The 15901-nt window shown below is 41.6% G+C and overlaps 1 protein-coding gene across 1 annotated transcript in view; it reads left to right on the forward strand.

Annotated features, from left to right (window-relative positions):
* Positions 1–308: 308 nt before the first annotated feature.
* Positions 309–15901, forward strand: part of SLC6A7 (solute carrier family 6 member 7) — a 37621-nt gene continuing 22028 nt past the window's right edge. Inside the window, exons 1-5 of the mRNA XM_003756708.2 lie at positions 309–793; positions 7325–7508; positions 11483–11614; positions 12333–12567; positions 14587–14725. Coding sequence (XP_003756756.1) covers positions 761–793; positions 7325–7508; positions 11483–11614; positions 12333–12567; positions 14587–14725 — 723 coding nt within the window. The 5' untranslated portion in view covers positions 309–760. The remainder of the gene's footprint in view (positions 794–7324; positions 7509–11482; positions 11615–12332; positions 12568–14586; positions 14726–15901) is intronic.

Raw genomic sequence — 15901 nt, forward strand, 5'->3', positions numbered from 1 at the left:
GAGGGAAGGCAGGGTTAACTTCTCTAGTTCTCTAGAACCTAACTTCTCTGACTAATGTGGCAGAGGCTACCTCACTGGCCAATTATAGAAAATAGCTGCAAGATGTAACTTTCAGACACATCTCAACTCCTTTCCTTTCTTTGGCTGTGGGTCAGACAGTTGGCTGCTTGCCACGTCTTACATCTTCCCTGTGCCAATGTTTTCCTGGACTTTTTAGAACTGGAAAGAATCTTGGAATTCATCTCATTCATCTAGGGAGAAGTGGCGACTCCGAAGGATTATGTGACTTGCCTAACTAAGGTCACACAGTGACTCAGTGGCAGAACACTCAAATTCGGCTCTCCTCATTTCCAGCCTCTGGTTAGGTGGGCTCCCTGCAGACCAAACTAGGGAAGGATTCTAGGTGGGGCGGGGTCGGAGAAGGATGGGGGCGTAAGGATGCAGCTACCCTTGGCTTCCTCAATCGCCCTCGGCTGAAGCCCCGAAGCCCAGGCGGCCTGAGCCTGTGGTCCCTTCCAGAGCCTCCCTCGCCTGACCAGGCCGGTAACTCCCCGCAGTCGGGCGGCAGCGCGTGCGCCGCGGAGAGAGAGGCAGGCAGCAAGCGGGCGCGGGCGCTGCGGGCAGAGCCAGGCGGGCGAGCCGGAGCAGCCGCGAGCCAGGCGCTCTCTGCACGCGGCGCCTCCAACGCGGGGGGAATCTAAGAGGGGGCGGGAACGGAGGCGTGCAAGGGAGTATCTGGCCGCCCCCGGGGCCCTGAAGGATGAAGCGGCGCCAGGCATCCCACCTGGGCGAGGTAAGAGGCAGAGTAGTGCATCCGGGCTGGGCACGCTTCAGGATCGTGTGCCTGAGTACCGAGGGGCATGGAGGGAGGGAGGGAGAGTGCCCCAGCAAAGATTCATGCTCCCTGTGCCTCAGGGACGCTGCAGGCCACCGGCCCAGCCAGCTAGCCTGTCTTCGGGTGGCTCAGATGGCGCCGGGAGCCGGGGTGGGTTGGCAGGCACAGGTGGGCTCTTTCCTAAGGGCCGAGGACTGAATTAAAGAACTGGGTAAACAACCAGAGACAGAGCCGGGGCAAGGGATTGCGGGTTTGTCCCAGAAAACAGGTGTTTGCATTTGGGAGGTGTACTGGATTGGGGTTGGGACTGGGGGGTGAGGACGCAGGGAGACCGAATCTCTTGCTTAAAAAAAAAAATCCCCCAGTTCTACAAAGGTGTGTTTTTGATCCTTTTATACCACGCAGATTGATGGTTGGTCGGGAGGGATGTTAAAGCCAGCCTCCTTCCATCCTGTTCCCAGATCTCTGGGATTTGGGCCAGAGAGAGCAGGGATCCAGAAGACGGTAAAACCTATGCACCTGGATCTTCCTGGAACATCCATGGAATATCCCTGCAGAGGGAACACTTTTAATTTTCCCTGCCAGCCAGCTCTCATGTCTCCATGAGATGGAAGCGTTTGTCCTTCACCTGCTCTCTTTAACCTAGCTTTTCAAGAGATGGAAGGGGAACTAGGGAGGAAAGACCTGGAGAGTTAGAAGTGTGTGTCGGGGAAAACTGAATAGAAGTAGCAGGGGTGGGTAAGCAGAATACAGAAATGAAGAGAGGGAAGTGAGCCGAACCAAGAAAGATGGATATGTGAAAGAAGCTAGATTTAACTAGGTCAAGTTCCAATCTTGATCCTCTTTGTGTTACTGGTGGTATCATTATAGCAGAAAAGTTGAGGATGATAGCTGATGTTCACAAAGCTCCCTGGGATTTACAAAAAATAATAATAATAATAATAATTTTCATGCATATCTCATTTATTCCCCATAGTAGTCTTAAAAATACTTCGAATATTAACTCCATTAAATTCAGCTGAGAAAATCCAGACCCAGGAATGTTAAGATACTGTTGCAAGGATACAGGAATAATCAGCAGCAAATCAGGTATTCCAACCCAGTGCTCTGATCTCCAATTCAATATTCTTTCCTCTCTACTCAGAGGAATATAAGAAAAGTAGACATCTTCCTTGTATTTTTATATTTCTTTCTGATGAAAAAATTACCTTGGTGGGTAGAGAGTTTATGAGATTTGGCTGTAGGACAGGATACTAAGGCTGTGAGAGTTTAGAACAAGAAAGTTTCTCATAACTTGGGTCAGTTTCTATCCCAGAGAAAGTCTTAGTCTGATTCCCCAGAAGCAGAATTTTATCTTCTTTCATCTCATTATTCTATCTACTGATCCCACCCCACCCACCTCAACCCTTTTCTGAACGGAGATGGCCACATACCTGCCTGTGACTGATCTTGGGTTCAAATTCAAAGTCCTGAGAAATGGGACTACCTCCAGTGATCCTGAGTTATATCCCATCCATTGCCTCTATTCCACCCCCTCAGCCTGAAGCTGATTAACCCTTTTTACTTTATCCAGCTCCCCATTATCTCTTCCCTCCAGAAATCCCCAACCATCAGCCACTAACAGCATCCTAGGCAGGAAAGAAACTAGAGGACTGTTTCCAGAAAAATACAGTTGGATTGAAGCTATTTGTTCTAGGTGCTGAATTCTGAATTCCATGCCCCCTGTAATGTGTGATTCCTGGGAGGGGAGATCAATATTTTACATACACAAATATATCTGTATCTATATATACATATCCACACATACCTGTCATATAAACTGAACAGAGACAATGGATGCCAGTATAACGTAAACCCTGGTAGATCCTGCCAAACTAGAAAGGTTTTGAATATGGACCTGGCAAAGAATTATGTATCTGTTATCTGAGGACCAGAAGCACACTCATCACCAGAAGGTTTGCCACCAAGCAATTTTTTCCAGATTTTGGAAGAGATTATAGCAATTCAATGAAACTATCTAGAGAGATGTGGACAGGTTGTGATCTGTGCCAGTAGCAGGAACATTGGCAGCAATAAAATCACAGTTCTTTGGAAATATCAAAAAGATACTGAATCACACATATAGAAACACACACGTATATATTCACAGGCCTATGTGCTAATGGATTTATTTATTGCACAGCTGATCTTGTCCTATTTTTTATAATGACTTCCTTCTTTATATATTAGCTCATTCTTTTTTTCCAGGCAATGAGAAGTAGGCCCATGGTAAAACTAAAGGTCCAGGTAGCTAAGCCCAGGTCAGAGTTCTACCACTAGCCCTACTTCTTCTCACTGGAACAGGGACAGGCCTCCCCCTGAATGGAGTGGGGTGGGGGAGAGTGAAAATGAGCTGCAAGCATCCTACTCGGGGAACTCTTTGTCACCATGGAAACAGCGGAAAAGGGCAGCTTCTTCCCAGGGAGTGGGGAGATCGGCCTCATTAGCTGGTTTCTCAGGCTGCCTGCCCCTGTAGAGGGGGTTTTGGGGTGGTGCCGGGCCACCTGGCATCTTGCAAACTCTACCCGCTCTTGCTAGAGCTAGTCTTGCCCTAGTGAGGCATCTGCACAGCCTGGTGTTTTTGTATTGCTTTTAGGGCTCAGCTGTGAAGGAAGGTCCTAGAAGAGGGTTAACCAGGCAGAAGGAAAGGAAGCAGGCCTGGAGTGCTGAGGCCTTGGCAGGGGGCTTGTTTCTAGCAGATCTAAGCCCAGCTGGAGAAGTCACTATGATGCATGGGCCATGAATGGAAAAGAAGAGCTGTTGAATGCTTAACCCTTAGTGCTATCCCCCTGGAATAGCTGCTTCAACCATTTTCACTCTCACTGTCACCATTGTAAGGAAAAGCAATGCCCTTCATCACCACCACCATCAATGCCTCCATCGTCACTGCCAGGAAGATTATTCATTTAGCAAACTTTGTGTCTACTATGTCAGTCAATCAATAAACAATAATCAATGACCTACTATATGCCAGGTACATTGTTAACTGCGGGGGATACAAAGGAAGGCAAAACTCTCAAGAGATCATAGCCTATGTGAGAAGTAGCACAGGTTAGGAGGCAGACAAACATCCAGATGATCTGGGTAACCTGGGTTTAAGTTCCCCTCTGACCCATGATAACTGTATAATCTTAGGCAATCATTAATCTCTCAGTGCTCCAGGTACCTCTCTGAGACTGTAAATCGCAAAGTATCTACTGATTGGTATTAAGAGAAATCTTCCCAGGGAACTCCCTTTGCCAGTGAAACCAGAAAAGAAAATATTGTTCAAAATACAGTGATATCCCACTATTCCAGGAAATCTGTGATCTCAATGATGTAGATTTTCCTTTTAACAATACAGTCACCACCCATCTATACCTGCCCATGCTCAGTGACATTCTTTTAAGTTTACCATGGGAAGACCAGCCAATGTCCTGGAAATATTCATATATGCTTTGGTATAAATCTATGGGCTTTTCCTGTTTTCTTTTTGCTACATGAAAAACCCAATTTTTTTTTCTGGTTGTTCATTTCTTTCATGACATTTTTGCTTATAATGCATTTCAGGCTGCTTGTATTCACTTTGCACCTCTCCATTCCCCTTTGGGGGATCCTCAACTTCAATTCTTTGGAGACCATAGTGTTCTATGACTCACAACCCTGCAGTATTAAAGAGTGTTGATGAAAAAAAAAATAAATCTTTGTCTCAGGAAGAGCTTTTCAGCTTCCCAAATACAATCCATCCTATTCTAGCTCCTGTTTGACTCTGGGTTTGGCCCATTGTAATTTTGCAATGTCAGCTCCAGATCTATCCAGTGATACATGAATGCCACAGGTTACTCATCCAATTGCATATCATAATCTGGTCAATAGTCTTTATTTCTCTATTTAGTTTTGCCTATGTAGATAATTAGGCCAGACTGACTTTTTGGATTTTGGATTTCATTCAAGAGACTGCAGTATACCAGGGCTTGATGCACTCAGCAGAATGTTATCTGTGACCAAGAGCATAGAGAGAATCCCTCTTTGACATGAACTCTGCTGGATTTCTCTCTGACAGAGCCAAATTTGCCTTTGGCAAGCACATCTCCATGTTTTATGCTTCACTTGATATTTACAATCAGAAGGCTGTAAAACAAAGTTATTTACACTGTAAAACCTTTCTAGAAATCTTATATCATTTTGACACTTTGCTGGAAGGAACCTTTTAAGGCAATATTTCACTGTATTGAAACAAACACTTTTTGTCATAGTCAGTGAATAACACAATAAACACCTGTACTCTTTATATTTTCCAGTCAAGTAGATGATAGTAAAGATGTGGTCTGCTGTGGAACATTGTGGTGGAATGTTTGCCTGCCTAGTTCCTTTTAACACCATTATCAAAAAGGTCTTAAATATTTTCATATAGAAGAAAAAGAGCCATGTGGATTAGTAGTTGTTGAAAGTTATTTAAGTGTCTGTTTTGTTAATAATAAACTTTGTGTCTTTCATAGGTAAGTGACCAAGAGTAAATCCAAGGAGGATACAAAGTGTAAATAAAACAGTAAACTCAGTCCTTCTGGAGCTTACAACCTAGGGAGGAGAGAAGATGCAAACATAAATAACTATTCAGTAACCACTTTCACTTTCACACCAGCATGTCCCCATCAGTGCTATCACTTCCATCATTTGACATGATAGAATGAGAGAATGCCAAAAACAGAACTAGGTAGCAGATGGATTGTAAAATTTAATTCAACTCAATAAGTATTGAATACTTTATCCAGCCATCCTGGAGAGCAATTTGGAACTATGCCCAAAGGACAATCAAAGTGTGTGTATCCTTTGACCCAGCAGTGTCACTATGGGATCTGTAGCCCAAAGAGATCATTTAAAAAAAAAAAAAAAAAGGGGGAAAGGACCCATATGTACAAAAATGTTTGTAGCAGGTTTTTTTGTAGAGTCAAAGAACTAGAAATTGAGCATATGCCCATCTGTTGGGGAATGGCTGAATAAGTTATGATAATAATGTAGTGGAATACTATTGTGTGATAAGAAATAATGAGCAGGCTGATTTCAGAAAAGCCTGGAAAGATTTACATGAACTGATGCTAAATGAAGTGAGCAAAACCAAGAAATCACTGTATACAATAATAGCAAGATTATGTGATGATCAACTATGATAGATTTAGCTTTTCTCAACAATTCAATTATCCAAGGCAATTCCAATAAACTTTGGATGGAAAATGCCATCCATGTCCAGAAAGAGAACTATGGAGACTGAATGTGGATGAAAGCATACCATTTTTACCTTTTCTTTTTTTTTTCTTTCTTGTGGTTTTTTTTTCCCCTTTGTACTGATTTTTCTTTCCCAACATGACTGAGATGGAAAAATCTTTTTAAAAAAGTAATTGTATATGTCCAACCTAACTTTTTAAAAATGAGAATCACAATATTGCAAAGGACATCTCAATGTGGCCATTTAGACCAAAGCTTCTTAAACTGTAGGTTGTAATAATTGAATGTGTGTGTGGAGGGGAGGGGTTTGAGAAAAATTTGGCAACAGTAAAAGATATCAAATATTTCACCAAGATATAATTCTTTATATAAAAATAAACAATCATATCCCTTTCATTAGTATGCAAATTTGCTTTGATCTTTAATAAATGGTAAAATTTTATGTATACCAAAAATATATATATATATATATTGAATATTGACTATGGATTACAATTAAAATTGTCCCCTGGATGAATTTTCCCAGGCAACATTGTGAGAAAGGTGAACTTTTTTTTTTTTGGCTGAGGCAATTGGGGGTAAGTGATTTGCTCAGGGTCACACAGCCAGGAAGTGTTAAGTGTCTGAGGCATATTTGAACTCAAATGGTCCTGACTTCAGGGTTAGTGCTCTATCCACTGCACCACCTAGCTGCCCTAGAGAAAGGTGACTTTTAAAAGAAAATTCTTTAAATCTTTGGCCTTATTTGACATTAAGCTTCTCTTGTAATTTACTCTGTGCACAAGGTGGATTATTAAGTGTTCAAGGAAGAAAAGCAACATGTGGATCTGTCTTTTGGTAGGAGACATTCCCTCTCTTCCAGGCAGCCATGATGGCTTTGCTTTCTCTTTCTGTCCTTGATACCAGGTGTTTTGTAGGTTTCTCCAGCTCTCACCATTCTTGTCCAGAAACTTAAGAAGGAAGAGAAGGTATTTGGTATATATCTTGTTTGTACATAGTTGTTTCCATGTTGTGTTCTCCATTAGATTGTGAGCTCTATGGAGGCAAGACTGTCCTCCTTTTTCTGTAGCCCCAGCAGTTATTACGATGTCTGATTCATAGTGAATACTTAATAAATTGTTAACTTGCCTTGGACCATTTAGTGTGGCAAAAGTGTTGGGGTAGGGAGTGGAGTGAGGTTAGGCCTGACCTCTGTCCTTTGGATTTCTTCTTCCTCTCCTTCATCCTTCTGGTCTTTCTTGCTGGCAGCCTGTGACCCCAGATCTACTGATGACCCCTAGCGATCAGGGTGATGGAGACCTGGAAATAGACTTCACTGCAGATCGTGGAAATTGGACAGGGAAACTGGACTTCCTCCTCTCCTGCATCGGCTATTGCGTAGGCCTAGGCAATGTCTGGCGCTTCCCTTATCGTGCTTACACCAACGGAGGAGGTAGGGGATCCTTTGATCCATTTTTTCCTTAGAGTGGGGTCATGCTGACATAGTGGCCCGTGTGGATCCCTTTTATGTGTTGTGTTCTCCCATTAGAATGTAAGCTCTTGAGGGCAGGGACTGTTTACTTGCTTCTATTCCCCAGTGCCTACCTGCCTGTCTGTATCTCTCAATCTATCTTTCTATTTCAATTCCTCTCCCCCCCCCCCACTCCTTCTTTGTCTCTGTCTCACTCATCCACACTCTCCCTCTCTCCTTCCCTTCCTCCTCTTTGTCTCTGTTTTTCTCTGTGTGTCTCTCTCTCTGTCTCTGTCTTTCTCTCAGGCTCTGTCTCTTTCTGTTTAGCTGTTTTTCTCTCATTGTGTCTCTGTCTCAAAGTATATGGAGGCAATAAAATATTTTCTCCCCCTCCCCCTTTCTCTTTCTCTTCCTTGATTTTTTTCCCCCTTCATTCTCTCTAAATGAGGGAAGGGAGAACAGTTCAAGATTTTGGTATCTATGACTGAAAAACTCACTCAAAAGGTACGGATTGTATAACAAGGTGGTAAAAACCCTGATAATGGGATTGAGGAGACCAAGTGGGTCTTAGTTCTAATAATGGTTTCTAGGTCTGTTTCTTTCCATATAAAATGAAGGGATTGGACTAAAAGATCTCAGATACCTTTCTAATTATTCAGTCAAGTTCTTGGTTGCTATTGCTCTCTTCCTTCTCAAATCATCTTGCATTTAGTAACATTAACTAGCAGTTGTTTAATACAGCCCTATACATGTGTTAACTCAAACTCGCAACAACTCTGCAAGTAAGTAATCCCATTTTACAAATGAAAAAAAACCTTGAAGTTCAATGACATGCCCAGAATTATATATATATATATGTCTGAGTCAAGATTGAACACAGATTTTTTGAACTCTTAAGTCTTATCCACTGAATTACTTATTTGTAGTATTTACTTATCTGGGACAGGTACTGTTTGCCTAACTCTTTCTAACTAGAATACCCAAAGTCTTGAACAGTGTAGATCTGTGTGGTCAGTGTTTTATGCTTATAAAATGTGAGTTCTACCTTTAACATGCTATGCCTCTTCTGTACAACAATAATACCCTGAAGATACAATTCAGTTCAACAGTAATTTATCAAACACTCACTTTGTTCCAACTCTGTGCTAGGTGCTGGAGATACAAGGAGTCAAAAGGAAATTAAGCTCTGCCCCCTTAAGAACCTTCCACTCTCCCCACTAGCTCATCGTTTAACTTTTCTGAGACAGCTCAGGCCAGCCTCTTCCTGGACCTTGACTTCCTGCCTGGCCTCCCACTGGGATTTATGGAGGAGAAGGTTAAGCCCACCTAGGGCCTAGGCCTCTCCCACCTGCAGCTTGAAGGATAAACAGCTGACTTTGTACTGTGAGAAGCATTTCTCTCCTTTATGTGAAATGCATTTTAAGCCTTATTCAGTGCAAAAATCTGTCCCTGATGCTGGGGAAGATACAGAAAGGAATAAAATTGGTATCTACTAGGAACATAAGATAGCAAAAGAACCATAATGTAAGGTTAAAAGTACAAAGCAAGGATGTGGGTGAGCACCAAGGAAGGAAAAAGACTCAGAGAAGGCTTCCTAGGAATCCTAGCTGGAATTTGGGTTGTTTTGGGGGGGAGGGGGAAGAAAGGAGAGGGAAAGAGAGAAGAGGAAAATACCATAGATAATAATGGAAGAGAAAGGCCAAGTGTTGGGAACAGTGTGACTAATTGCAGAGGAGCCAGAAGGACAAGATATAGATGGGGATCCAGTGTGGCTAGAACACATTGTACATAGAGGCAAGGCTGGAAGGGAAGAAAAGAAGCATTTATAATGTAGTTACTATGTGCCAGACACTGTGCTAAGCTCTTTATAATGATTATTTCATTGATTCTCACAACCACTCTAGCCTGTAGGTGTTATTATTATTATTATTCCCATTTTAATAGTTGTGGAAACTGAGGCAGAGAGAAGTTAAATGATTTGCTCAGGACCAACTAATTAATAATTGTCTGAGAAACTCAGGTTTTCCTAATTCCACCCTTAAAATGATCTTTAATCTTCTTAACCTCAAGTAAAAGAGATTGTCTTTTCAGCACTGCTGTGCTTTGGCTCTATCTTGGCTGAAGTGATGATGGAAAAGCATCATGATAGTGCGTGGATAGTAAACTGGCCTCTGAACTGGAGTTTGGAGCCTACCTTCTACACATTCTATCTGGATGGCTCTGGGCAGAGTACTTAAACTCAGATATCTTTATCTTAATCTTTCAGTGGCTCTACCAATTTTCTGGCAGCTAGGTGAAGCAGTAGACCAACCTAGAGTCAGAAAGACCTGAATTCAAATCCATTCTCAGATACTTAATAACTGTGTGACCCTAGTTAGGCAAGTCACTTCACCCTATTTGCCTAGATCATGAAGAAATTTCATGAAAACCTCATTTTCTTGGCGAAGAAAGTAGGTTTGCCATTTTCTTGTCCAGCTCATTTTGCAGATGAGGAACTAAGTCAAACAGGATTAAGTGACTTGCCCAGGATCACACAGTAAGTATCTGAGGTCAAAATTGGATTTAGGAAAATGAGTCTTCCTCACTCCAAGTCCCATATTCTATTCACTTGCCACCCAGCTGCTGGAGAAATAAATAGTAAGTCATTCTGGTATCTTTGCTAAGAAAACCCCGAATGGGATCATGAAGAGCCAGACAGCAATAATAACAACAATAAATACCAGTACCATCACCACCAGCAGCAGCAGCAACAGCAATTCTCTTAAGATTGTAAATTGTTGGTTTACAATGGTGCTGATCTGCTTTGATAGAAGGGATTTTCCTCGTTAGGAATTGTCTCTCCTGATGAAATCACAAGTCCAATCCAATAGTAACAACTTACATTTCTATAGTGTTTAGAGTTTACAATGCTTAAAGTTTATGATAATCTGTGAAGAAAGAAATAAAAGTATGACCTTCATCATTTTAAGATCAGGAAACCAACCCTCAAAGAACTTAAATTGCTGAGGGCCCCACAGCTAGTAAATAGAGAGCCTTGGATTTGAGCTCAGGCTTCCTAATTTAAGTCTGGATTATTTGTTTGAATTAAACTGCTCCAAGGATAGCAATACCTTATTGATATCTATTGGCAAAAAAGAGTCATGGAGGTGGGTTAGACTTTGAAACATAGACTAACAGAGCTGGGAGGGACTTCAAACAGAAAAGAGATTTCCGTGCTAGGAAACCATCAAGTGCACCTTGCTCATTTTATAGAGAAAGAAATAGGTCTAGATAGAAATGACTTGTTGAAAGTCACAAAGAGAAGTAGGGTGGGGAAAGAAAGAAGGAAAGGGAGAGGGAAGGGAGGAAAAAGACAAAGTGAGAAAGGAGAGGAAGGAGAATGACAGAGACAGAAGAGACAGACACAGAAACAAAGGCAGGGAGTTAGAGACAAAAAAGAGGCAGAGAGAAAGAGACAGTCAGATGGACAGAGACAGATGGAGAAAGAGTCAGAGAGCCAGAGACAGACAGAGACAAGGAGACAGAGAGTGACTTACCAGGTTGGGGAAGGGGGTGGTGGTGACAGACAGACAGAGATAAAGAGAGATAGCCAGAGTCAGTCAGATTCAAGGAGGCTGAGAGACAGAGAGTGACCTACCAAGTTGGGGGTGTGAGGTGACAGACAGACAGAGATAAAGAGAGAGAGACAGAGAGTGACCTACGAGGTTGGAGAGGTGGAGGGATGGGCAGGGGATATAGACAGACAAGAGAGAAAAAGACAAAGACAGACAGTGGAACAGAGAGAGAAAGAAAAGGAAGGAAAGAAAGAAAGAAAAGGGAGGGAGAAGAAAGAGAGAAAGGGAGAAAAAGGCAGAGAGAACACACAACCTCTTCATTTCTTAGCTGTGTGTGCAGAGTAAGATTCCCCTGAAGCTCCCCAGCTGGGCTGTCTGCCTTTCCCTGTCTTGTATTTCCAGGTGCCTTTCTTGTTCCCTATTTCATCATGTTGACCATCTGTGGCATCCCCCTCTTCTTCCTGGAGCTCTCTCTGGGCCAGTTCTCTAGCTTGGGTCCACTTGCTGTCTGGAAGATCAGCCCTCTCTTCAAAGGTAAGATCCCCTTATTTACTCCACAGGGCAACCATTTTGGCCTTCCTGCATTAGAACTGAAAGGGAGCTAGTGAATGCTTGCCTGCAACATTAGCCAGTGGCTCCAGACTCTTGGAAGAGTCTCTATCACAACTTCATGGCTATTTTCTATAGAGGGAAAAGTCAAGGTTCACAAGAGACTTCAAGATAATAGCTTCAGAGCTGGAAGAGTTCTCAGAGATCTAGTCCAATCCCCTCATTTAAGGAAACTGAGGTCTGGAGCAGCTGGGTGGAACAGTACATGGGGAACTGGACTCATAATCAAGAAGACTTGAATTGAAATCTAGGTGACACTGGGCAATTTACTTGACCTCTCTCTGCCTCAGTTTCCTTATCTACAAAATGGGGATAACAATAGCACCTACCTCCCAGGTTATCATAGAAATAAAAATGTTTGTAAAATGCTTCCCAAACTTTAAAGTGCTGTATAAATACTAGCTATCTTTACTATCTTGCCCAACAGCACGTAGCCACTGAGGAGCAGGAGCAGGTTTTGAACCCAAGTCCTAAAACTTCAAGTTCAGTGCTCCTCGCCATGTTGCCATGGATCTTTGGGTGGGAATAGTGAGGGTGTCACTGAGTGATGGGGCCCATCTCAGATGGCCTGCCAAGGAAGCAGGAGGGCTGAAGAGGCAGAAGTAAGGTTGCCTCCACTGCTCCCCTTGTATGGGCTCTGCAGGTGTTGGCGTGGCCATGCTCATCATCGTCTCCCTGGTGGCCATCTATTACAACATGATCATCGCCTACGTCTTGTTCTACCTCTTCGCCTCCCTAACCAGCCACTTGCCCTGGCAGCACTGTGGTAACTGGTGGAACACAGACCTCTGCCTGGACCACCATGCAATGAGAGAAGCCAATAGCACGATGCCCCTCAACCTCTCTAACACCGTCAGCCCCAGCGAGGAGTACTGGAGGTCAGACCAGTTGGCCAGAGGTTGGGGATGGGGAGGGTCAAGGAGGGAATTCCTTCATGCCTAGCACAGCTTGCCTTGGACTCTGGGTTATAGCATTTGGTACACAAGATTCCCAGTGGACACTGTAGCCTCACTCCGAAAGAGTTTGTATAGGGATGCCTTGGGAATTTTGGAGAGCCTCCTAGAGATGGAAAGGGACCTTAGGAATTCATATGTAGACCAATCCTTTCACTTAATATGATCCTCCAACTTTCCCATGCTGCTAGAACTCTTGTAATAAAATCCTCTAAAAATCATTATTTTTATGCCTATGAACAAACATAGAAAGGCTATAGAATTTCTATAAGGCTTCTTATACTTTTTTCACTCATGATCCCCTTTCACCCAAGAAATTTTTATGCAACCTTGGGCATATAGGTATATAAAATAGGTATACAAGTCAAACATCTACTCTAATAAATCATAATTTTGTGACCCCTTATATTCAGTTTGAGACCCCATCATCCCATGTAGGGAACCATAGTTTAAGAAACTGGGCTATAGAGACAGTGAGAAAAGCTGAGTGCCATGTGGAAGACTCAAGCCCTCTTCTAATATGTATTGATGGGATGACTTGCCAAGTTACCCAACCTTTTAATGCCCCTGGCAACTTTCTAATACCATAAACTGCAAGAGTGAACCTCCATTATCAATAAGATCATAGGTCTGGTCCAAAAAATAAAAAATAATAGAAAGACCAATGAATTTGAAAACAGGAAATCTTTGTTTAAATTTTTGGACTAATAGACTTACTGGCTCCATAACAGAATATTTTGCCAGATAAGAAGACTTGAGACTGCGTGTTGATGGGGAAGAATGCTCATGCCACAATAGCTATCTCAAATATTTTTAAGGATTTTCAAGGGAAAAGAGATTAGACTTACCCAACTTTGGAAAAGTTAGAGAAAGATGGATTTTGGCTCCACATAAGGAAAAAATGCCCTAACAATTAGAGCTGTTCCTTAGAGGAATGGGCTGCCTTGAGAAGTAAAGTGAAAAAGTAAAGTTTTTTTTTTTTTTTTTTTTTTTTTTTTTTTTTTTTTTATTTAATAGCCTTTTATTTACAGGATATATACATGGGTAACTTTACAGCATTAACAATTGCCAAACCTCTTGTTCCAATTTTTCACCTCTTACCCCCCCCACCCCCTCCCCTAGATGGCAGGATGACCAGTAGATGTTAAATATATTAAAATATAACTTAGATACACAATAAGTATACATGACCAAAACATTATTTTGCTGTACAAAAAGAATCAGACTCTGAATTATTGTACAATTAGCTTGTGAAGGAAGTCAAAGATGCAGGTGTGCATAAATATAGGGACTGGGAATTCAATGTAATGGTTTTTAGTCATCTCCCAGAGTTCTGAAAAAGTAAAGTTAAAAAAAAAAAAAAAAAAAGCCCTCCTCTCTGGAGGTTTGTAAGTGGGAGCTGCATGTTGGGAGATGCTGTAAAAGGAATCTTGTTCAGGGGCAGTTTAAGTGAGATAATTTTCAAGGTTGAAATTCTCTTAGTCCCTTAATTTCTCTTTACCTCAGTTTCCCCATCTGTTTTATGGGAATAGTAATATTTATGTGTCTACCAATTGTAAGGGTTAGAGTACAGAAAATGCTTTGTGAATATGAAAGTACTACATAAATAGGAATTTTTTATTCAAAAAACAAAGCCCATTGAAATAAATGATTTGTTCAAGCTCACATAGTGAGCTATAAATAAATAAATGGACAAATAAACAAACAAATAAATAAAATCTGACTTCTTAAAACTAATTCTTAATCTGATTTCTCAGATGTAAGAAGAAGGAAAAGGTTTCCCTTTACTCAGATATTTCAAATTATTTCTGTCCCTGTGGATGGTAGGCATAGATGCTGAAGGAAGGCTTGAGGTATTTGTGATCCTGGATGTAAGGCCTGGTGGGTTTGAATTGGTATGGCTACTCTGTTCCTAAATACTCAGGCTCCTTTCTTTTGCCCTAGCCGATATGTTCTCCACATCCAAGGGAGTACAGGCATCGGAGATCCAGGTGAGATTCAATGGAAACTCTGTCTCTGCCTCTTACTCTCATGGGTCATCGTCTTCCTCTGCATCCTCAAGGGAGTAAAATCCTCTGGCAAGGTGAGACTCTGGGAGACTAGCTCAAGTTGGGGGGGAGGAAGCTGTGAGACCTTGAGTTACTACCTTTCCTCCAGCCGGTCCTCTCCTTTAACTAGTCTGAGATCCCTGGGAAATAAGTACTATGTGCAAGGCTTTATGATACAGATGCTGAAATAAAAAAGACTTGATCTTTGTTTCCAGAGATCTCATTATCCAATATGGAAACATAAAGAAATATTTCAGAAAAGACAGCTCTAAAATGACCACCAGAACATACTTCTTCCTTTTTCCAAAGCCCAGAAAAAACCCAGAGAGGAAGATGATGACAGTGATTATAAATAAAGTGACAATAATAAATACATATGATGCTTTAATATTTATAAAGCATTTTACTTATGTTTGATGCTTACAATGACCTTGTCAGGTAGGTGCTACTATTATACTCATTTTACAAATGAAAAAACCTGGGGCCAAGAGAAGTTAAATTACTTGCCCAAGATGATCCAGCAAAGGTTCTGAAGAAGAATTCAAATTCAAGTCTTCCTGACTCTAAAGTCCAACATTTTAACCATAGCATGACTATGAGTCAATCCTAGCCTAGCTTGAAATTTTTTTCTCCTCAGTTTCTAACATATTATATACCCCAGAATTATATGTGATGGTGATATTTGGGGGCTCTGGAAGACTCTGTTTTCCCTAACCCTCTCAGCTGAGAAGTGCACATAAGTCTTTCTTTCATTTTGTTGTTATTGTTCAAACATGTCTGAGTCTTCATAGCTCCATTTGGGGTTTTCTTGGCAAAGATACTTACATTCTCTCCCAGCTCATTTTACAGAAGAGGAACTGAGGCAAACAGGGTTAAGTTACTTGTCTAGAATCACACAGCTAGTAAATGGCTAAGGCTAGATTTGAACTCAGGAAGATGCCGCATATTCTATCCACTGCACTATTTAGTTGCTCTCCTTCTCCTTAGCTCACCTAAATCTCTCTTTTTTTCTTTTTCTAGTAAATTTATTTATTTTTAATACATATTGCTTTATGAATCATATTAGGAGAGAAAAATCAGAGCAAAAAGAAAAAACCATTGGAGAGACTCAAAAAAAAAAAAAAAAAAAAACCAGAAAGAAGTGAGCATAGCATGGGTTAATTTACATTGTTTCAGTTCTTTTTCTGGATGCAGATGGCATTTTCTGTCCA

The sequence above is a fragment of the Sarcophilus harrisii genome, chromosome 2 (genome assembly GCF_902635505.1).
Source record: "Sarcophilus harrisii chromosome 2, mSarHar1.11, whole genome shotgun sequence".
Classification (NCBI taxonomy): domain Eukaryota; kingdom Metazoa; phylum Chordata; class Mammalia; order Dasyuromorphia; family Dasyuridae; genus Sarcophilus; species Sarcophilus harrisii.